The sequence below is a fragment of the Oncorhynchus clarkii genome, unplaced genomic scaffold, assembly GCF_045791955.1.
Source record: "Oncorhynchus clarkii lewisi isolate Uvic-CL-2024 unplaced genomic scaffold, UVic_Ocla_1.0 unplaced_contig_9873_pilon_pilon, whole genome shotgun sequence".
Lineage (NCBI taxonomy): Eukaryota > Metazoa > Chordata > Actinopteri > Salmoniformes > Salmonidae > Oncorhynchus > Oncorhynchus clarkii.
In genome coordinates this window covers 44,004-67,689 of record NW_027258548.1, presented here as the reverse complement: position 1 = coordinate 67,689, position 23,686 = coordinate 44,004, and the positions used below count along the sequence as shown (strand labels likewise).

Below are 23,686 nucleotides of genomic sequence, written 5' to 3'. Positions count from 1 at the left end.
AAACCCACAGTTTCATCAGCTGTCCTGTTGGCTGGTGTCAGACAAACCCACAGTTTCATCAGCTGTCTGGGTGGCTGGTGTCAGACGATCCCACAGTTTCATCAGCTGTCTGGGTGGCTGGTGTCAGACAAACCCACAGTTTCATCAGCTGTCCTGTTGGCTGGTGTCAGACAAACCCACAGTTTCATCAGCTGTCTGGGTGGCTGGTGTCAGACGATCCCACAGTTTCATCAGCTGTCTGGGTGGTTGGTGTCAGACAAACCCAGTTTCATCAGCTGTCCTGTTGGCTGGTGTCAGACGAACCCACAGTTTCATCAGCTGTCCGGGTGGCTGGTGTCAGACGATCCCACAGTTTCATCAGCTGTCTGGGTGGCTGGTGTCAGACGATCCCACAGTTTCATCAGCTGTCCGTGGTCTAGACAAACCCACAGTTTCATCAGCTGTCTGGGTGGCTGGTGTCAGACGATCCCACAGTTTCATCAGCTGTCTGGGTGGCTGGTGTCAGACGATCCCACAGTTTCATCAGCTGTCTGGGTGGCTGGTGTCAGACGATCCCACAGTTTCATCAGCTGTCTGGGTGGCTGGTGTCAGACGATCCCACAGTTTCATCAGCTGTCTGGGTGGCTGGTGTCAGACGATCTCACAGTTTCATCAGCTGTCTGGGTGGCTGGTGTCAGACAATCCCACAGTTTCATCAGCTGTCTGGGTGGCTGGTGTCAGACGATCCCACAGTTTCATCAGCTGTCCAGGTGGCTGGTGTCAGACGATCCCACAGTTTCATCAGCTGTCCGGGTGGCTGGTGTCAGACGATCCCACAGTTTCATCAGCTGTCCGGGTGGCTGGTGTCAGACAATCCCACAGTTTCATCAGCTGTCTGGGTGGCTGGTGTCAGACGATCCCACAGTTTCATCAGCTGTCTGGGTGGCTGGTGTCAGACGATCTCACAGTTTCATCAGCTGTCTGGGTGGCTGGTGTCAGACGATCCCACAGATTCATCAGCTGTCTGGGTGGCTGGTGTCAGACGATCCCACAGTTTCATCAGCTGTCCGGGTGGCTGGTGTCAGACAATCCCACAGTTTCATCAGCTGTCCGTGTGGCTGGTGTCAGACAAACCTACAGTTTCATCAGCTGTCTGGGTGGCTGGTGTCAGACGATCCCACAGTTTCATCAGCTGTCTGGGTGGCTGGTGTCAGACGATCCCACAGTTTCATCAGCTGTCTGGGTGGCTGGTGTCAGACGATCCCACAGTTTCATCAGCTGTCTGGGTGGCTGGTGTCAGACGATCTCACAGTTTCATCAGCTGTCTGGGTGGCTGGTGTCAGACAATCCCACAGTTTCATCAGCTGTCTGTGTGGCTGGTGTCAGACGATCCCACAGTTTCATCAGCTGTCCGGGTGGCTGGTGTCAGACTATCCCACAGTTTCATTAGCTGTCCGGGTGGCTGGTGTCAGACGATCCCACAGTTTCATCAGCTGTCTGGGTGGCTGGTGCCAGACGATCCCACAGTTTCATCAGCTGTCTGGGTGGCTGGTGTCAGACAATCCCACAGTTTCATCAGCTGTCTGGGTGGCTGGTGTCAGACGATCCCACAGTTTCATCAGCTGTCCGGGTGGCTGGTGTCAGACGATCCCACAGTTTCATCAGCTGTCCGGGTGGCTGGTGTCAGACGATCCCACAGTTTCATCAGCTGTCCGGGTGGCTGGTGTCAGACGATCCCACAGTTTCATCAGCTGTCTGGGTGGCTGGTGTCAGACGATCCCACAGTTTCATCAGCTGTCCGGGTGGCTGGTGTCAGACGATCCCACAGTTTCATCAGCTGTCTGGGTGGCTGGTGTCAGACGATCCCACAGTTTCATCAGCTGTCTGGGTGGCTGGTGTCAGACGATCTCACAGTTTCATCAGCTGTCTGGGTGGCTGGTGTCAGACAATCCCACAGTTTCATCAGCTGTCTGTGTGGCTGGTGTCAGACGATCCCACAGTTTCATCAGCTGTCCGGGTGGCTGGTGTCAGACGATCCCACAGTTTCATTAGCTGTCCGGGTGGCTGGTGTCAGACGATCCCACAGTTTCATCAGCTGTCTGGGTGGCTGGTGTCAGACGATCCCACAGTTTCATCAGCTGTCTGGGTGGCTGGTGTCAGACAATCCCACAGTTTCATCAGCTGTCTGGGTGGCTGGTGTCAGACGATCCCACAGTTTCATCAGCTGTCCGGGTGGCTGGTGTCAGACGATCCCACAGTTTCATCAGCTGTCCGGGTGGCTGGTGTCAGACGATCCCACAGTTTCATCAGCTGTCCGGGTGGCTGGTGTCAGACGATCCCACAGTTTCATCAGCTGTCTGGGTGGCTGGTGTCAGACGATCCCACAGTTTCATCAGCTGTCTGGGTGGCTGGTGTCAGACGATCTCACAGTTTCATCAGCTGTCTGGGTGGCTGGTGTCAGACGATCCCACAGTTTCATCAGCTGTCTGGGTGGCTGGTGTCAGACGATCCCACAGTTTCATCAGCTGTCCGGGTGGCTGGTGTCAGACGATCCCACAGTTTAATCAGCTGTCCGGGTGGCTGGTGTCAGACGATCCCACAGTTTCATCAGCTGTCTGGGTGGCTGGTGTCAGACAATCACACAAGTGCAGAAGCCGGATGTGGAGGTCCTGGGTTGGCGTGGTTACACATGTTCTGTAGTTGTGAGGCCGGTTGGACGTGTTGGCAAATTCTCTAAAACGACGTTTGAGGTGACTTATGGTAGAGAAATTAACATTCAATTCTCTGGCAAAAGCTCTGGTGGACATTTCTGCAGTCAGCATGCCAATTCCACACTCTCTCAAAACAAACTTGAGACATCTGTGGTATTGTGTTATGTGACACAACGGCACATTTTAGAGTGGCCTTTTATTGTCCCCAGTACAAGGTGCACATGTGTAATGATCATGCTGTTTAATCAGCTTCTTGATTTTGTGCCAATAATGCTAGTACGAACTTGACCCCAGGTGCAGAGAAACACAGCAAGCAGAGGTAAGGATTGATTATATTGGCAAAGGAGAAATGCTCACTAACAGGGATGTAAACAAATTAATTTTGTGCACAACATTTGAGAGAAATAAGCTTTTTGTGGGTTTGGAACATTTCTGGGATCTTTTATTTCAGCTCATTAATCAAAACACTATCCTAAATATAAACCATCAACTTAGTGAATTCCATTGATGTTTAATATGAGGGTTTCAGCATGAAATTACCTTTATATATATATATTTTACACACTTAAATGTATTTTATTATGTCTATGTCTTGGCTGTAAATGTTTTGGCGTCACACTGGTGGCAGTTGTGAAAAAAGTTCATAGTTGGCAGAGTTTATTGAAAATAATAAGGTTGATTAGATGCTTTTTTCATTAATTAGGCAATTCTGTCTTGAACCATATGGTCTATCTACTAGAAACGCAAGGACAAAATGACACAGATCTAAAAAATAATACTGTATGAATATATATATATATATATATATATTAAAAGTTATTCAAGTATAAATTACCAAAGTTATCATAAATGACCTGTTAATAACCAAAATTACCGAAGATTTTGGTAACTTTGGTAAATTACCGGTAGCTTGGCAACCCTATACATGAGCATTTCTTCTCTCACCTGGAAGGACTTAATGAAGGTCCACAGGAGCGTTCGGATGCCCTCCCCTCTGCTGAGCAGCTTGACCAATCGCATGACTCGAAACAGACGGAAGAATGTGATGGAGATGCGAGCGCTGTCCTCGGTGTTCTGAGAGAGGGAGAGAGAGAGAGGTGGAACACCCACAGTGCTACTTTAACACACAGCTAGGAGCAGGCCAGAGATCAACACGCAGTGTGTGCATGTGTACGTACGTGCACATGTGTTCAACCACCTCTGTGCATGTGTGTACACATTCAGGTAGAGGAACATGCAACAGTCCTTAACTTGTGTGAATGCGATGCAGACACGTCCCACACACATACAGTAGCTACACTCCTAGGAGTCATACAGAGGCACTCTCCCATCTCCAGAGTGTCCAGACACAAGCAAACCTGGACAAACCCACAACATCTACAGTATGATCCAGGTCAAACATGAACAAAACAACACAAAAAAGACTGATAATGAGATGATGCTCAACACGAGCAAGATCCCGAACCAGAACTGATCTTGTCCTTGGAACCAGCCCAGGCAAGACAAAACCTCAACACAGTATATGGTTTCAGAACAGGATATTTCATGCGAACAAACGTGACGACTGACAACATAAACAGCTCTGTGCGGAGATGACGATGAGGAAGAGTGGGGTACTGGAAGGGGCTTCTTACCCCTGGGTCCACAATCACCTTCACCACTGGGATGGCCTTGAAACCAAAGGTCTGGGTTAACCACTAACAACTTCACTTCTTCGTCCCTCATATCATTGAAGTCAGCAATTAGTCATTGACATAGTTATTGACATAATTACTTATCTAACAACTAGTTCAGAACGTCATGACATTTCTTTATTGGTGATTCAATCAACCATCCACAGGATTCTAGAAACGTCTTCAACAAAAGGAGTCAGAGAACAACCATAACAGACATGTTACATAAGCAACCATATTGACACTGAAGACACGCCATCATCTGCCTTTTATGCAAAGCACGACCGCAGTAGCTCAGTACTGATTACCACACACAGTAGTACATTCAGTACATCAAACGCGACATACAATTCTACACATGTGAAGAAAGAAAAGGAAACAACATAATGCAGTACAACTTTGATGAGCACCAGAAAATAAGGAGATCCCAGAAAGACAAACTTGGTTTCATTCATATCAAATAACTACGTATATTGTTTCATGTAGTACAATTTGAAATAAACCACGTAGTGAGACAATCTCTGCATGTGTATGTGTGTACGTCCATATGTGTGCTTACATTTGTCATTCCAAAAAAAGGGAAAAAACAGAGGCACACAAACGTCATGATGGCACAAAGTCACAGAACAGCACCAGGCATGGGATCCCTAATCTAGACAACATATTGGAGGAAGGCCTTGCAATAACCCTGGGAGTGTTTTGAAACGGTTCTATCGTTAGAAAATCGTACAAATCTGGTAAAGATCTGACTCAGTTGTCATCATATTTATATAGATGTCACATGCCATTTGATCTCCGAGGCTCACCGGGTTGCATTCAAGATCACAACATTACTCCAACACGGTGGACGCTACGTAACAGCTAGATAGCTCCTCGGAAAGCTATTGCTCTAGCTAGCATAGTTAATGAACATGTTTGGGACATGAAAACATGTTGGGATCTTGAATGTAACCCTGATGTTTTTGTAATGCATTCCCTCTGATTGTGCTACATGAACAAGGAGCATGAAGATGGCTACTTACATTGATCTCTGTGATTGCAATGTCAACGACGCTACCAACAACAATTAAGGCATCAAATGTGTTCCATGCATCGGCGAAATAGTGCTGTAAGCGCCACCCCAAGGACACAAAGAGACGGGAGAGAACAGAGAGAGAACAGAGAGAGAACAGAGGCAGAAAAAGAGAAAGAGAAGGATAGAGAGAGGTGAAAATACAGACAAAAAACCATGAAAATATACAGCAGGAAATAGAAAAAAAAGATTCTGAGTGGCACTGTGTCTGGGAGAATACAAAATGTATACATGCCTCTAAGTAGCCCAACTTTACATATGAAACAGTGAAGTTCTGACTATGATCTGTTATGAACCCTCTACAACCCTCTACTATATAAGGTGCTATACGTCTCTCACTGATACAGTGCCTACACAGTGCTGAGTAACTCGCCACCATAGACCTAGACCCAATACCAGTCCTGCACAGGTAATACATCATACCTATGGTGGCCAGCCCTGACAGAGGTCCCACAGTAGGACAAGGAGCCAACAGACTGGCTTTAGGACCAGAGATGGGTTTGAGTGAGTAGAAAAAGGTGAGGGAAGTAAATAAGGAAGGAAGGGAGGAAGAGAGGAGGCAGGGATGAGGGCAGGTCTACTATAATACTCTACCTGAGTGAGAATGATGTCTACTACGCTGCCGATCACCACCAGGGCATCGAAGACGTTCCAGGCATCCCCAAAATAACCCTACAGGCCCGGGTACGGAGCCCAGCATGGGTGTGTGGGTGGGGGGGGGGGGGAGTGGAGAGTAAGAAGTAGGGAGGGAAAGGGTGAGGAGGGAGTGTTAAGGTAATATTGCAGGGGAAGATACTTGGTAGAGGGAGTGGAGTGAGGGGGTGAGATAACTGGTCTATGGTGTGAGTTGAGAGGCAGGCAAACAGACTGACTCACCCTGGGTTTGAAGGCGATGAGTTTAAAGATCATCTCCACAGTGAAGACGCCAGTGAAGACCATGTTGAGGATGTCCATGGCATAGTTGAACAGGTGAGACTGGCCGTAGTGCTGAGGAAATGGAGAGAGTGGGAGAGAGAAGAGGGAGAGAGAGGGTCGGAGAAAGAGAAAGGGGGAAGATAAGGGGCATAAGAAGAACAGAAAGAAGGATGAGCAGAGAAATTAATTTACAGTTTATGAAATGCAGAACAGAGAGACAGAAAGGCATAGTGGGACAGAGAGATAGACTCAGATATAGAGACACAAAGAGAGACAGAGATAGACTCAGATATAGAGACACAAAGAGAGAGACAGAGATAGACTCAGATATAGAGACACAAAGAAAGACAGAGATAGACTCAGATATAGAGACACAGAGAGAGACAGAGATAGACCCAGATATAAAGACACAAAGAAAGACAGAGATAGACCAGGATATAGAGACACAGAGAGAGACAGAGATAGACCCGGATATAGAGACACAGAGAGAGACAGAGATAGACCCGGATATAAAGACATAGAGATATAGAGACAGACATAGACCCAGATATAAAGACACAAAGAAAGACAGAGATAGACCCGGATATAGAGACATAGAGAGAGACAGAGATAGACCCAGATATAGAGACAGAGAGAGACAGAGATAGACCAGGATATAGAGACACAGAGAGAGACAGAGATAGACCCGGATATAGAGACATAGAGAGAGACAGAGATAGACCAGGATATAGAGACACAGAGAGAGACAGATATAGACCCGGATATAGAGACATAGAGAGAGACAGACATAGACCAGGATATAGAGACACAGAGACAGAGATAGACCAGGATATAGAGACATAGAGAGAGACAGAGATAGACCCAGATATAGAGACATAGAGAGAGACAGAGATAGACCCATATAGAGACATAGAGACAGAGATAGACCCGGATATAGAGACATAGAGAGAGACAGAGATAGACCAGGATATAGAGACATAGAGACAGAGATAGACCCGGATATAGAGACACAGAGATAGACAGATATAGAGACACAGAGATAGACCCGGATATAGAGACATAGAGAGAGACAGAGATAGACCAGGATATAGAGACATAGAGACAGAGATAGACCCGGATATAGAGACACAGAGAGAGACAGAGATAGACCAGGACATAGAGACACAGAGAGAGACAGAGATAGACCAGGATATAGAGACAGAGATAGACCTGGATACAGAGACATAGAGAGAGACAGATATAGACCCGGATATAGAGACAGAGATAGAGACATAGAGACAGAGATAGACCCAGAAATAGAGACACAGAGAGAGACAGAGATAGACCAGGATATAAAGACAGAGATAGACCCAGATATAGAGACATAGAGACAGAGATAGACCCGGATATAGAGACAGAGATAGACAGACCCGGATATAGAGACACAGAGAGAGACAGAGATAGACCAGGATACAGAGACATAGAGACAGAGATAGACCCGGATATAGAGACATAGAGAGAGACAGAGATAGACCAGGATATAGAGACATAGAGACAGAGATAGACCAGGATATAGAGACATAGAGAGAGACAGAGATAGACCCGGATATAGAGACATATAGAGAGACAGAGATAGACCAGGATATAGAGACACAGAAAGAGACAGAGATAGACCAGGATATAGAGACAGAGATAGACCTGGATACAGAGACATAGAGAGAGACAGAGATAGACCCGGATATAGAGACAGAGATAGAGACAGAGATAGACCCAGATATAGAGACACAGAGAGAGACAGAGATAGACCAGGATATAGAGACAGAGATAGACCCAGATATAGAGACATAGAGACAGAGATAGACCCAGATATAGAGACACAGAGAGAGACAGAGATAGACCCAGATATAGAGACATGGAGACAGAGATAGACCCGGATATAGAGACAGAGATAGACCCAGATATAGAGACATAGAGACAGAGATAGACCCGGATATAGAGACAGAGATAGACAGACCTGGATATAGAGACACAGAGAGAGACAGAGATGGACCAGGATACAGAGACATAGAGACAGAGATAGACCCGGATATAGAGACATAGAGAGAGACAGAGATAGACCATGATATAGAGACATAGAGACAGAGATAGACCAGGATATAGAGACATAGAGAGAGACAGAGATAGACCCGGATATAGAGACATATAGAGAGACAGAGATAGACCAGGATATAGAGACACAGAAAGAGACAGAGATAGACCAGGATATAGAGACATAGAGAGAGACAGAGATAGACCAGGATATAGAGACATAGAGAGAGACAGAGATAGACCAGGATATAGAGACATAGAGAGAGACAGAGAGAGACCCGGATATAGAGACATATAGAGAGACAGAGATAGACCGGGATATAGAGACACAGAACCAACCAAGGAAGGGCCTACAGCAGCACCTAGATCTTATGCACAGATTCTGTCAGACCTGGGCCCTGACAGTAAATCTCAGTAAGACCAAAATAATGGTGTTCCAAAAAAGGTCCAGTCACCAGGACCACAAATACAAATTCAATCTAGACACTGTTGCCCTAGAGCACACAAAAAACTATACATACCTTGGCCTAAACATCAGCGCCACAGGTAACTTCCACAAAGCTGTGAACGATCTGAGAGACAAGGCAAGAAGGGCATTCTATGCCATCAAAAGAAACATAAATTTCAACATACCAATTAGGATTTGGCTAAAAATACTTGAATCAGTCATAGAGCCCATTGCCCTTTATGGTTGTGAGGTCTGGGGTCCGCTCACCAACCAAGACTTCACAAAATGGGACAAACACCAAATTGAGACTCTGCACGCAGAATTCTGCAAAAATATCCTCCGTGTACAACGTAGAACACCAAATAATGCATGCAGAGCAGAATTAGGCCGATACCCACTAATTATCAAAATCCAGAAAAGAGCCGTTAAATTCTACAACCACCTAAAAGGAAGTGATTCACAAACCTTCCATAACAAAGCCATCACCTACAGAGAGATGAACCTGGAGAAGAGTCCCCTAAGCAAGCTGGTCCTGGGGCTCTGTTCACAAACACAAACACACCCTACAGAGCCCCAGGACAACAGCACAATTAGACCCAACCAAATCATGAGAAAACAAAAAGATAATTACTTGACACATTGGAAAGAATTAACAAAAAAACAGAGCAAACTAGAATGCTATTTGGCCCTAAACAGAGAGTACACAGCGGCAGAATACCTGACCACTGTGACTGACCCAAAATTAAGGAAAGCTTTGACTATGTACAGACTCAGTGAGCATAGCCTTGCTATTGAGAAAGGCCGCCGTAGGCAGACATGGCTCTCAAAAGAAGACAGGCTATGTGCTCACTGCCCACAAAATGAGGTGGAAACTGAGCTGCACTTCCTAACCTCCTGCCCAATGTATGACCATATTAGAGAGACATATTTCCCTCAGATTACACAGATCCACAAAGAATTCGAAAACAAATCCAAATTTGAAAAACTCCCATATCTACTGGGTGAAATTCCACAGTGTGCCATCACAGCAGCAAGATTTGTGACCTGTTGCCACGAGAAAAGGGCAACCAGTGAAGAACACACACCATTGTAAATACAACCCATATTTATGCTTATTTATTTTATCTTGTGTCCTTTAACCATTTGTACATTGTTAAAACACTGTATATATATATAATATGGCATTTGTAATGTCTTTACTGTTTTGAAACCTCTGTATGTGTAATGTTTACTGTTAATTTTTGTTGTTTTTCACTTTATATTTTCACTTTGTATGTTGTCTACCTCACTTGCTTTGGCAATGTTAACACATGTTTCCCATGCCAATAAAGCCCTTGAATTGAATTGAATTGAATTGAATTGAGAGACCAGGATATAGAGACAGAGATAGACCTGGATACAGAGACATAGAGAGAGACAGAGATAGACCCGGATATAGAGACAGAGATAGAGACATAGAGACAGAGATAGACCCAGATATAGAGACACAGAGAGAGACAGAGATAGACCAGGATATAAAGACAGAGATAGACCCAGATATAGAGACATAGAGACAGAGATAGACCCGGATATAGAGACAGAGATAGACAGACCCGGATATAGAGACACAGAGAGAGACAGAGATAGACCAGGATACAGAGACATAGAGACAGAGATAGACCCGGATATAGAGACATAGAGAGAGACAGAGATAGACCAGGATATAGAGACATAGAGACAGAGATAGACCAGGATATAGAGACATAGAGAGAGACAGAGATAGACCCGGATATAGAGACATATAGAGAGACAGAGATAGACCAGGATATAGAGACACAGAAAGAGACAGAGATAGACCAGGATATAGAGACAGAGATAGACCTGGATACAGAGACATAGAGAGAGACAGAGATAGACCCGGATATAGAGACAGAGATAGAGACATAGAGACAGAGATAGACCCAGATATAGAGACACAGAGAGAGAGACAGAGATAGACCAGGATATAGAGACAGAGATAGACCCAGATATAGAGACATAGAGACAGAGATAGACACAGATATAGAGACACAGAGAGAGACAGAGATAGACCCAGATATAGAGACATAGAGACAGAGATAGACCCGGATATAGAGACAGAGATAGACAGACCCGGATATAGAGACACAGAGAGAGACAGAGATGGACCAGGATACAGAGACATAGAGACAGAGATAGACCCGGATATAGAGACATAGAGAGAGACAGAGATAGACCATGATATAGAGACAGAGACAGAGATAGACCAGGATATAGAGACATAGAGAGAGACAGAGATAGACCCGGATATAGAGACATATAGAGAGACAGCGATAGACCAGGATATAGAGACAGAGAGAGAGACAGAGATAGACCAGGATATAGAGACAGAGAGAGAGACAGAGATAGACCAGGATATAGAGACACAGAAAGAGACAGAGATAGACCAGGATATAGAGACATAGAGAGAGACAGAGATAGACCAGGATATAGAGACATATAGAGAGACAGAGATAGACCAGGATATAGAGACACAGAAAGAGACAGAGATAGACCAGGATATAGAGACATAGAGAGAGACAGAGATAGACCAGGATATAGAGACATAGACCAGGATATAGAGACAGAGATAGACCAGGATATAGAGACAGAGAGAGAGACAGAGATAGACCAGGATATAGAGACACAGAAAGAGACAGAGATAGACCAGGATATAGAGACATAGAGAGAGACAGAGATAGACCAGGATATAGAGACATATAGAGAGACAGAGATAGACCAGGATATAGAGACACAGAAAGAGACAGAGATAGACCCGGATATAGAGACATAGAGAGAGACAGAGATAGACCAGGATATAGAGACATAGAGAGAGACAGAGATAGACCAGGATATAGAGACACAGAGAGAGACAGATATAGACTAGGATATAGAGACATAGAGAGAGACAGAGATAGACCAGGATATAGAGACATAGAGACAGAGATAGACCAGGATATAGAGACATAGAGAGAGACAGAGATAGACCCGGATATAGAGACAGAGAGACAGAGATAGACCAGGATATAGAGACACAGAAAGAGACAGAGATAGAGGATATAGAGACAGAGATAGAGACAGAGACATAGAGAGAGACAGAGATAGACAGGATAGAGACATAGAGAGAGACAGAGATAGAGATATATAGACATAGAGAGAGACAGAGATAGACCAGGATATAGAGACAGAGATAGACCAGGATATAGAGACATAGAGAGAGACAGAGATAGAGACATAGAGACAGAGACATAGACCAGGAGAGACAGAGATAGAGACATAGAGACAGAGACAGAGAGAGACAGAGATAGAGACATAGAGACAGAGACATAGAGAGAGACAGAGATAGAGACATAGAGAGAGATAGACCAGGATATAGAGACACAGAGAGAGACAGAGATAGAGACATAGAGACAGAGACATAGAGAGAGACAGAGATAGAGACATAGAGACACAGAGAGAGACAGAGATAGAGACATAGAGACAGAGACATAGAGAGAGACAGAGATAGAGACATAGAGACAGAGATAGACCAGGATATAGAGACATAGAGAGAGACAGAGATCGGACTATACATGTATGGCAGGAAAGGGACTCACCTGGATGGCCAGACACAGTGTGTTGAGGATGATGAGGACGAACATGACGTACTCAAAGCCTGTGGAGTTGACCACATACCAGAACTTATACTGGTAGGGGTTCTTAGGGATGTACCTTCTCAGTGGACGAGCCTTCAGAGCATACTCCACACACTGACGCTAGAGAGAGGAGAGGGGAGATAAAACACGCAGTAATACACAGAAATACACACACATACAGTGCTGTGCAAAAGATTTATGCAGGTGTGAAAAAATGCTGTTAAGTAAGAATGCTTTCAAAAATAGACATGTTAATAGTTTATTTATCAATTAACTAAATGCAAAGTGAGTGAAACGAAAAAAAATCTACATCAAATCAATATTTGGTGTGGCCACCCTTTGCCTTCAAAACAGCATCAATTCTTCTAGGTACACTTGCACACAGTTTTTGAAGGAACTTGGCAGGTAGGTTGGTCCAAACATCTTGGAGAACTAACCACAGTTCTTCTGTGGATTTAGGCAGCCTCACGGGCTTCTCTCTCTTCATGTAATCCCAGACACACTCAATGATGTTGAGATCAGGGCTCTGTGGGGGCCGAACCATCATTTCCAGGACTCCTTGTTCTTCTTTACACTGAATATAGTTCTTAATGGGGGCCTGTGTAGCTGTGCCACCAGAGACTCTGGGTTCGCGCCCAGGCTCTGTCGCGACCGGGAGGTCCATGGGGTGACGCACAATGGCCTAGCGTCGTCCGGGTTAGGGAGCGTTTGGCCGGTAGGGATATCCTTGTCTCATAGCGCTCTAGCGACTCCTGTGGCGGGGCGGGCGCAGTGCACACTAACCAGGTCGCCAGGTGCACGGTGTTTCCTCTGACACATTGGTGCGGCTGGCTTCCGGGTTGGATGCGCGCTGTGTTAAGAAGCAGTGTGGCTTGGTTGGGTTGTGTATCGGAGGACGCATGGCTTTCGTCCTTCGTCTCTCCCGAGCCCGTATGGGAGTTGTAGCGATGAGACAAGATAGTAACTACTAACAATTGGATGCCACGAAATTGGGGAGAAAAGGGAGTAAAAAAAATGATAGTTCTTAATGACTTTCGCTGTATGTTTGGGGTCGTTGTCATGCTGCAGAATACCTTTGGGGCCAATCAGATGCCTCCCTGATGGTACTGCATGATGGATAAGTATCTGTCTGTACTTCTCAGCATTGAGGAGACCATTAATTCCGTCCAAATCACCAACTCCATTTGCAGAAATGTAGCCCCAAACATGCAAGGAACCTCCACAATACTCCACTGTTGAACCTCCACAATGCTCCACTGTTGGACATCCACAATGCTCCACCGTTGAACCTCCACAATGCTCCACTGTTGAACCTCCACAATGCTCCACTGTTGAACTTCCACAATGCTCCACCGTTGAACCTCCACAATGCTCCACTGTTGAACCTCCACAATGCTCCACCGTTGAACCTCCACAATGCTCCACTGTTGAACCTCCCCAATGCTCCACTGTTGAACCTCCACAATGCTCCACTGTTGAACCTCCACAATGCTCCACTGTTGAACCTCCACAATGCTCCACTGTTGAACCTCCACAATGCTCCACTGTTGCCTGCAGACACTAATTTGTGTTCCGCTCTCCAGCCCTTCGGAGAACAAACTGCCTTCTGCTACAGACAAATATTTCAGTCCAGAGCACCTGCTGCCATTTTTCTGCACCCCAGTTCCTGTGTTTTCGTGCATAGTTGAGTCGCTTGGCCTTGTTCCCACGTCAGAGTTAATGATTGTGTTTCAACCTAGATATTGAATTGATGATCATGAGCACCTGTTTGGTATAATTGTTTAATCATACACCTGACTATATGTCTGCAAAATCCCTGACTTTGTACAAGTGTACCTGGAAGAATTGATGCTGTTTTGAAGGCAAATATTGATTTGATGTAAAGTTTTCTTCAGTTCACTCACTTTGCATTTATTTAATTTATAAATATAATCTATTAACATGTCTATTTTTGAAAGCATTCTTACTTAAAGCATTTTTTCACACCTGCCTAAAACTTTTGCACAGTACTGTACATATTTATGTTCACATACACACAACACACATACAAGCATTCACACACACACACACTAACACTAACTAGGTTGTTACCTGGTTCTTGTCCAGCTCACAGTTCTTGTACTCTTTCTCTCCCTGCTCCTGGAAGGTGACGATGACGAAACCGACAAAGATGTTCATCATGAAGAAGGCGATGATGATGATGTAGATGATGAAGAAGATGGAGATCTCCACGCGGTAGTTGTAGATGGGACCCATATTCTCTCGGTTGGAGTCGATGGCCTTGTACAGCAGACTGAGACACAGAAACAAACGCAAACTAATTAGTGAGATGGTTCGTCAAAATGTATGTCTGTCTGGATGTGCATACGTGGAAGTGTGCATATTCACATGTGCATTTGCTGTGTGTGTGTGTGTGTGTGCACGTGCATGAGTGTGTGTGTGCGCATGCGTGCATCTGTGAGAGGCTCTTACGCAGGCCAGCCTTCAAATGTAGAGACGGTGAACAGAGCCATCATGGCCATGAGGACGTTGTCAAAGGTGAAGTCACTGTTGTACCAGATCCTCTCCCTAACTGCAGGCAACGCTGTATCTCCATCCTTATACAGGATGTATGTGCCTCTACAAGAGAGAGAGAGAGGAGTTATACATCTAAATCTATGTATCTACATAATCATCGGTATTTCCAAACAGACACAGACACATATCTGGGTCTCAGAACTCCAGTCCTTATGTTTGAACAAAGAGCAATCAAACTCACTTGCATTCCTCCGGGCTGGACTTGGCCTCGTCTGTGCAGCGATAGAACTTGCCCTGAGAGAACAGAACGTTTAACAGCTGCCCATCTGTCACACATATTACACACACATAACCACACATATAACTACTGCATCATGCATAGACTAGACAATACTTTATGAGTGTTAACACTGTAGTGGCGGTAGGCACCTTGAATAGCTGCACTCCTATGCAGGCGAACATGAACTGTAGCAGCGTGGTGACGATCATGATGTTGCCAATGGTCCTGATGGCCACAAATACACACTGGACCACATGCTGCAGGGTCAAGGGTTAAAAACAGAGGAGACAAGAGAGAAAAGGTCATGGATGAATGACCTTATTGGACCCTGTACCCTTAGCCTGGTGATTTACAAACGGGCGACTTCAGTATTCAGTTATCTTGAGGGTGTGTTGTTAAACAGTTGTTACACTGTGGCCCACTGGCCCCCCGTCTCACCTTGAGGCCCTTGGCTCTGTTGATGGCCCTCAGGGGCCGCAACACCCTCAACACACGCAAGATCTTCACCACAGAGATGGCAGATGACCTGAACACCAAACACAGACAGTTATGGCCACATCACTGACTGATTGAATGATTTATTTATTTCTTGCTTGATGGATCGATCAATCGATTGATCGACCAATTGATTCACCAATCGACCAATTGATTCATTTTTACGTACTGAATGCCAAAGGACACCAGAGAGACTCCAACCACCAGTAGGTCCAGCAGGTTGAAGTAGTTCCTGCAGAAGGCTCCTTTATGGAGGAAAGCCCCAAAAGCTGTCATCTAGAGAGCACAGGGAGACCGGCATCAGGTATACTGACCTATACACTAGGCCATCTCATACCAGACACACAACAGGTTCAGCTACAACTGTAGATGAGCTAGACATGTAGGATCTTCATTTGAGCCAGTTTGCTACAGCAGGAAAATAATAACAGGAAATGTGAATTATTATGTGGATTCTAATTAACAGATTTTTTTGTGGGGTTTGATTCATTTTAAACCTCAAATACACGACACGTTTTAAATGTCCTGCATTTCAGGAAAGTTCTACTACAACCGGATGATCAAGCTAAGATTCTACATCTGTTGACACGCGCTCTTTCTCAGAGTGTGCAGACAAACACACCTACACACACTGATACAGATCTAGTTCCTTCTAATCTTACTCAAACTCCTACACATTCTGCTCAATAAGACATGAAGGGTATTTCAATAGAACAAAAACTGGTTTTAACAGCAACCAACAAACACAACAAAAAATAAAACATTATTTCAGAGATATGCTATTCATTTCCTTTATAGATTAGAACAAAGCTCAACCCATGTTCCTTGAATCTACAGGTAATCTATTGGTTCTGTCATTTGCATATTTAAGCCCAGGCTTAAAACACAAAACATGAGACTTGCATCAGTAGAGCGGTACAGAAGTGTATGAAAGCCTCCCAAACCAGAGAGGGGGGAGGTTGCATTCAAAATAGTCTAATTGCTTCAGAGTCATTCATGTGTGTCATGGTTTCATGCATACTCTGTGGAAGTACTCAAAACAATCATACCAAAACAAGCGTCTGACCGATAGAAATTGATGCAGATGTGAGCCTTCACATGAAGCAAAGAGATCACACAGGTGGGGGCTGAACAGCAGAAGAGAATTGGGTCTGGGGAAACATGTCAAGGATCTCCTAACCTGGTTGCTTTAGCATAAGCCAAACTGACAATGACAAAGGAGTTGTTGGCTAATGTACAAACAGACCAGGGTAAGGTTCACAAAGAGGTGACCTACAATGAACCCTCATCTTTACAGGGTGCAGTTAAAACTGGACACAATAACAAGGCAGTGATCCATGCTACTGGAGTGATCCATGCTACTGGAGTGATCCATGCTACTGCAGTGATCCATGCTACTGGAGTGATCCATGCTACTGCAGTGATCCATGCTACTGGAGTGATCCATGCTACTGGAGTGATCCATGCTACTGGAGTGATCCATGCTACTGCAGTGATCCATGCTACTGGAGTGATCCATGCTACTGGAGTGATCCATGCTACTGGAGTGATCCATGCTACTGCAGTGATCCATGCTACTGGAGTGATCCATGCTACTGGAGTGATCCATGCTACTGGAGTGATCCATGCTACTGGAGTGATCCATGCTACTGGAGTGATCCATGCTACTGGAGTGATCCATGCTACTGGAGTGATCCATGCTACTGGAGTGATCCATGCTACTGGAGTGATCCATGCTACTGGAGTGATCCATGCTACTGGAGTGATCCATGCTACTGGAGTGATCCATGCTACTGGAGTGATCCATGCTACACTCAAAAACATACAAAAATACATATTTCCCCCTCTTTTGGCTCCAAACTGGTTTGTGGTTAAAAGAGGTGCCGTGATGGTTGCTGACAGACAAGCAGAAAAAGACAGGCGCCATTTAAAAACAGGCGACATACAGTAGACGGGGGAGTGTAGCAAGACTATGGTTGTCACAGAAACCTGGTTACCTTCAACAGGATCTCAAAGGTAAATATACTAGTGAAGACATAATCTGCATAGCCTAGGATCTGGAAAGCAACGAGAAGGTCTGAGCGTTACTACACAAGCACTAGAGCACAGAACACACACACAGGGGGAGAGCATTTACCTTCAATAGGATCTCAACAGTAAAGATTGCCGTGAAAGCATAGTCAAAATAACCAAGTATCTGCAAAAAGCAATGTGAAAGTTTAACAGGAGTTCAAGGCATCAACACATTGACATGATATCAACAACTTCAGAAAGCATCAACAGTCCTAAATTGATTACTACTGCAATGAAGTATAGGTTTGAGGTTTTTAGTTCTTTTTAACACAGATATTTCATGCCACTATTAGACATTATCGTGACAGAGTCATTACTGTAAAATTACAGTCAAATTACTTTCATGGAAGCAAAGATTATCTTGATGTTATCAAATGTTATTTTTCTGTAAGACTGCTGCAGTAAACATACGATGTTGCGTGCAGAGAAGTTCCGTATGGGGTCCTCAGCAGCCAGAGACACAGAGCTCAGCATGATGAAGACCAGGATGAGGTTGGTGAAGATGTGGTGGTTGATCAGCTTGTGGCAGGCCACCCGGACTCTGAGGAAAAAAAGCCATGAAATCACACATTGTTTTTGAGTGCGTGGGTGTGCGTGCATTATAACATATGTTTAGTACTGAGACCTACAGTGACTTGCAAAAGTATTCACCCCCCTTGGCGTTTCTCCTATCAACCTGTAATTTAAAATGATTTTTATTTGGATTTCATGTAATGGACACACAGAAAATAGTCCAAATTGGTGAAGTGAAATGAAAAAAATAACTTGTTTCAAAAAATGTAAAGAAATGTAGAATTGAAAAGTGGGGGGTGTATATGTATTCTTCCCTTTGCTATGAAGCCCCTAAATACGATCTGGTGCAACCAATTACCTTCAGAAGTCACATAATTACTTAAATAAAGTCCACCTGTGTGCATTCTAAGAGTCACATGATCTGTCACATGATCTCAGTATACAGTTGAAGTCGGAAGTCTACATACACCTTAACCAAATACATTTAAACTCAGTTTTTCAATTTTCCTGACATTTAATCAGAGTACAAATTCCAAGACTTAGGTCAGTTAGGAACACCAGTTTATTTTAAGAATGTGAAATGTCAGAATAATAGTAGAGAGAATGATTTATTTCAGCTTTTGTTTATTTCATCACATTCCCAGTGGGTCAGAAGTTTGCATATACTCAATTAGTATTTGGTAGCATTGCCTTTAAATTGTTTAACTTGGGTCAAACGTTTTGGGTAGCCTTCCACAAGCTTCCTCAATAAGTTGGGTGAATTTTGGCCCATTCCTCCTGACAGACCTGGTATAACTGAGTCAGGTTTGTAGGCCTCCTTGCTCGCACACGCTTTTTCAGATCTGTCCACAAATTTTCTATATGATTGAGGTTAGGGCTTTGTGATGGCCACTCCAATACCTTGACTTTGTTGTCCTTAAGCCATTTTGCCACAACTTTGGAAGTATGCTTGGGGTCATTGTCCATTTGGAAGACCCATTTGCGACCAAGCTTTAACTTCCTGACTGATGTCTTGAGATGTAGCTTCAATATATCCACATAATATTCCTTCTCATGATGCCATCTATTTTGTGAAGCGCACCAGTCCCTCCCGCAGCAAAGCACCCCCACAACATGATGCTGCCACCCTGTGCTTCACGGTTGGGATGGTGAACTTTGGCTTGCAAGCCTCACCCTTTTTCCTCCAAGCATAACGATGGTAATTATGGCCAAACAGTTCTATTTTTGTTTCATCAGACCAGAGGACATTTCTCCAAAAAGTATGATCTATGTCCCCATGTGCAGTTGCAAACCGTAGTCTGGCTTTTTTATGGCGATTTTGGAGCAGCGGTTTCTTCCTTGCTGAGCGGCCTTTCAGGTAATGTCGATATATAACTTGTTTTACTGTGGATATAGATACTTTTGTACTTGTTTCCTCCAGCATCTTCACAAGGTCCTTTGCTGGATCTGCGATTGTTTTGCACTTTTCGCACCAAAGTACGTTCATCTCTAGGAGACAGAACACGTCTCCTTCCTGAGCGGTATGACGGCTGCGTGGGCCCATGGTGTTTATACTTGTGTAGTATTGTTTGTACAGATGAACGTGGTACCTTCAGGCGCCAACCCAACAACTCTTATCACCCCTAGAACCCTATCCCCACATTGAAGCATGGTGGTGGCAGCATCATGCTGTGGGGGTGTTTTCATCGGCAGGGACTGGGAAACTGATCAGAATTGAAGGAAAGATGCTAAATACAGCTAAATACAGGGAAATTCTTGAGGGAAACCTGTTTCAGTCTTCTAGAGATTTGAGACTGGGATGGATGTTCACCTTCCAGCAGGACAATGAGCATACTCTAAGCATACTGCCAAAGCAACACTCGAGTGGTTTAAGGGGAAACATTTAAATGTATTGGAATGGCCTAGTCAAAGGCAAGACCTCAATCCAAATGAGAATCTGTAGTATGACTTAAATATTGCTATACACCAGCGGAACCCATCCAACTTGAAGGAGCTGGAGCAGTTTTGCCTTGAAGAATAGGCAAAAATCCCAGTGGACAGATGTGCCAATGTTATAGAGACATACCCCAAGAGACTTGCAGCTGTAATTGCTGCAAAAGGTGTCTCTACAAAGTATTGACTTTGGGGGGGTGAATAGTTATGCATGCTCAAGTTTTCAGTTTTTTTGTTGCATTTCTTGTTTGTTTCACCATAAAAAATACTTTGCATCTTCAAAGTGGTAGGCATGTTGTGTAAATCAAATGATACAAACCCCCCAAAAATCAATTTTAATTCCAGGTTGTAAGGCAACAAAATAGGAAAAATGCCAAGAAAGGGTGCCACTATACTTACGGGTTAGTGTGGCTGAAGATGAAGAAAGCACTGCCCTCAGGGATGGGCGGAGTCTTCTCCTTGATGCTGAGGTCTGACAGCCTTTGAGGGCGTGGCCCAACCGGAACCTCTGGCAGATTATCATCATCATTGGCATCATCACCAACTGGGGAAAACCAGGATCAGAGATAAGGCAGTGCCAGGCCATGGAAGCTATGGCAACAAAGCTAGGACACTGATCTCAGAACAGATTAGGTTACCTGGAGTGTCTGGAGTGGGATACGGCTCCTTCTCCTCTTCCTCCTCCAGTGGAACCTACATTCATCAAGACACAAATAACATATCAGCAGTGTATCTGTACTGTTATGAATGCCATATGGTTTTAACTCACTGTATCATTTTATTTTATTGTTTTATTTAACCTTTATTTAACCAGGAAGGGCTCATTGAGATTTAAAATCTCTTTTTCAAGAGCATCCTGGCCAAGATAGGCAGCACCAAGTCATTACAAAAATTACAGACAAACAACATGAAAAACTACAAGTAATCTAGTAAAAACCATAGCATTCACAAGAGTATAACAAAATCAAAAACAGCAAATTAAAAACATTGACAGGTCAGGGAATCAGTCTCAAGATCATTCATCTGTGATTTAAAAATACCAATCGGGACAAGTTCTTCCAGTTTAAAAGTATTTTGTAAAGCGATGGCGCAGAGTACAATAAAAGCCCTTTTACCAAATTCAGTTGGGACATTTGGAACAGTTAGCAGGATAAAGTCCTGCGAACGAAGAGAGTACCCACCCCATTTCTGAACAATAAAAATGCCCAAATAAAAAGGTAGTAAACCCAAAATGGCTTTGTAAATAAAAGTATACCAGTGACTGAGCCTACAAGTGACTAGAGAAGGCCAGCCAACCCTGGTATACAAAGTGCAGTGGTGCGTAAGGGTTTTGCAGTTTAAAATGAATCTCAAAGTGCCATGGTAAAGAGTGTCAATTGATCTCAAACACTGAGCGGAAGCATTCATATATAAAATATCCCCATAGTCTAGTAAAGGCATAAATGTAGCTGATACTAGCCTCCTTCTGGCTTCAAAAGAAAAGGCCTTATTCCTAAAATAAAATCCCAATTTCAGCTTACATTTTATTGTAAGTTGTTGAATATGCAATTTAAAAGAGAGGCCGTCATCAATTAAAATTCCAAGATATTTATATGAGGTTACAGCCTCAATCTCCTTGCCCTGACAGGTAGTAATAGGTGAAAGGTTCAGAGGTCTATTTCTTGCTTTAGAAAACACTATTAGTTTAGTTTTGTCAGTATTGAGGATAAGCTTCAATTGACACAAGGTATGTTGAACAGTATAAAATGCAGTTTGCAAGTTCTGGAAAGCTTTTGTAAGAGACAAGGCACAACAGTAAATAACAGTATCATCAGCATAAAAATGAAGTTGTGCATTTTGGACATTTTTGTCTTTATTTATATAAATAGTGAATAAGAGAGGACCAAGTACAGAGCCTTGGGGCACGCCATTAAAGACAGACAATTTAACAGACATAAGCCCATCAAATTGAGAGCACTGAGTTCTATCAGACAGATAGTTAGCAAACCATGCAACTGCATGCTCTGAAAGACCTACACTTGACAATCTCTGCCTCAGTATAGCATGATCAACTGTATCAAAAGCCTTAGAGAGAGCAATAAAAAGTGAGACACAGTGCTGTTTTTTGTCAATGGCTTCAGTGATATCATTTAAAACCTTCATGGCTGCTGTAATTGTGCTATGCTACTCCCTGAAGCCCGATTGGTACATTGATAAAATAGAGTTAGTAAATAAAAACTCTTTTAGCTGTTCACTCACAAGGGTTTCAAGTATTTTCACCAGGGGTGACCGCTTTGAGATTGGCCTATAATTATTTAAAATTTATTTATTTAGAATTTATCATTCTAAGTGGGCCACCATTACAAAATATTTTGTCTAATGGTGCCTCTGTGTGGTTATGGATTGCTCTTCTCTGACTTTCTAAAACCCCAATCTAAAAGCTACTCCGATTACCTTGAGATCCCCATCCTGGTCCTCAGGTTTCAGCTCCTCCATCTTATCAGTGTCATCTCTGGAAAAAAAAGAGCCCAAACACAAGACAACATCCCGACGGGTCAGGAGGAACAACAGAAAAACACAGACCATCCTCTCTTTCAGTAAGACAGTGCTGACATTACCTGGCACTCTTCTTCCTCTCCTTCTCCTCCTCTTCCTCCTTTTGGGCTGTGTTCAGGCTCTCTGCATCTGCCAGGTTGTCAACGGCGATGGCCAAGAAGACGTTCAGCAGGATGTCTGATTACAAACTGGACTTAAGGGCAACGGAGATACAACATTGACCTAACGTTTGAGTGTAATGCACTGTTCTACACTCCTGATCCTGTGGGCTAGCAATGTGTACCGGCTATTGTTCCAGCTCAGAACTAACATATTTGATTCAACAAACAAAGAAACTACTCATCAACTCATCATGACTAGCTGAGTCAAATGGGTTAGTGCTGGGGTGGAACAAAAGCCGGCAAGTATTGCGTCTCTCTTGAACCAGTGGATAATACTGATCTAAATGCTATATGACTAGGGGCAGCTGAAGCCATGTGTTCTACATGTTTTAAAAACAGGATACAGTTTCCACAGACAAAGAGGATGATGAAGTAGATGCAGACGACCATGCCTGAGGAGAAGGGTCCACCGTACGCCATGATGCCGTCATACATCACAGCATTCCAATCCTCGCCTGTCAGGATCTGAGTCACACAACACAGTGTAACACAACGTCATCCCAACTTTAGTACAACGCCATCACGGCATTATTGCAATATTACTATTACATTATTACAAGTCATCACAATGTTATCACAACGTCATATCACAATGTTACCACAACGTCATATCACAATGTTATCACAACGTCATAACACAACAT

General features: G+C 44.0%; 1 protein-coding gene across 1 annotated transcript in view; it reads right to left on the bottom strand.

The window, feature by feature from the left end:
• Positions 1 to 3,635: 3,635 nt before the first annotated feature.
• The window catches only part of LOC139397296 (voltage-dependent L-type calcium channel subunit alpha-1D-like), a gene marked incomplete at its 3' end in the record, with an annotated part of 45,598 nt that continues 25,547 nt past the window's right edge, over positions 3,636 to 23,686 (bottom strand). The window contains exons 12-29 of the mRNA XM_071144091.1: positions 23,387 to 23,507; positions 22,944 to 23,058; positions 22,780 to 22,837; positions 20,985 to 21,039; positions 20,746 to 20,890; positions 18,313 to 18,442; positions 17,966 to 18,025; positions 15,998 to 16,104; positions 15,772 to 15,859; positions 15,483 to 15,590; positions 15,295 to 15,347; positions 15,009 to 15,155; positions 14,628 to 14,829; positions 12,498 to 12,656; positions 6,312 to 6,422; positions 5,386 to 5,469; positions 4,325 to 4,360; positions 3,636 to 3,764 (exon numbers count right to left, since the gene is read on the bottom strand). Of these exons, the coding sequence (XP_071000192.1) occupies positions 3,636 to 3,764; positions 4,325 to 4,360; positions 5,386 to 5,469; positions 6,312 to 6,422; positions 12,498 to 12,656; positions 14,628 to 14,829; positions 15,009 to 15,155; positions 15,295 to 15,347; positions 15,483 to 15,590; positions 15,772 to 15,859; positions 15,998 to 16,104; positions 17,966 to 18,025; positions 18,313 to 18,442; positions 20,746 to 20,890; positions 20,985 to 21,039; positions 22,780 to 22,837; positions 22,944 to 23,058; positions 23,387 to 23,507 (1,908 nt within the window). The remainder of the gene's footprint in view (positions 3,765 to 4,324; positions 4,361 to 5,385; positions 5,470 to 6,311; positions 6,423 to 12,497; positions 12,657 to 14,627; positions 14,830 to 15,008; positions 15,156 to 15,294; positions 15,348 to 15,482; positions 15,591 to 15,771; positions 15,860 to 15,997; positions 16,105 to 17,965; positions 18,026 to 18,312; positions 18,443 to 20,745; positions 20,891 to 20,984; positions 21,040 to 22,779; positions 22,838 to 22,943; positions 23,059 to 23,386; positions 23,508 to 23,686) is intronic.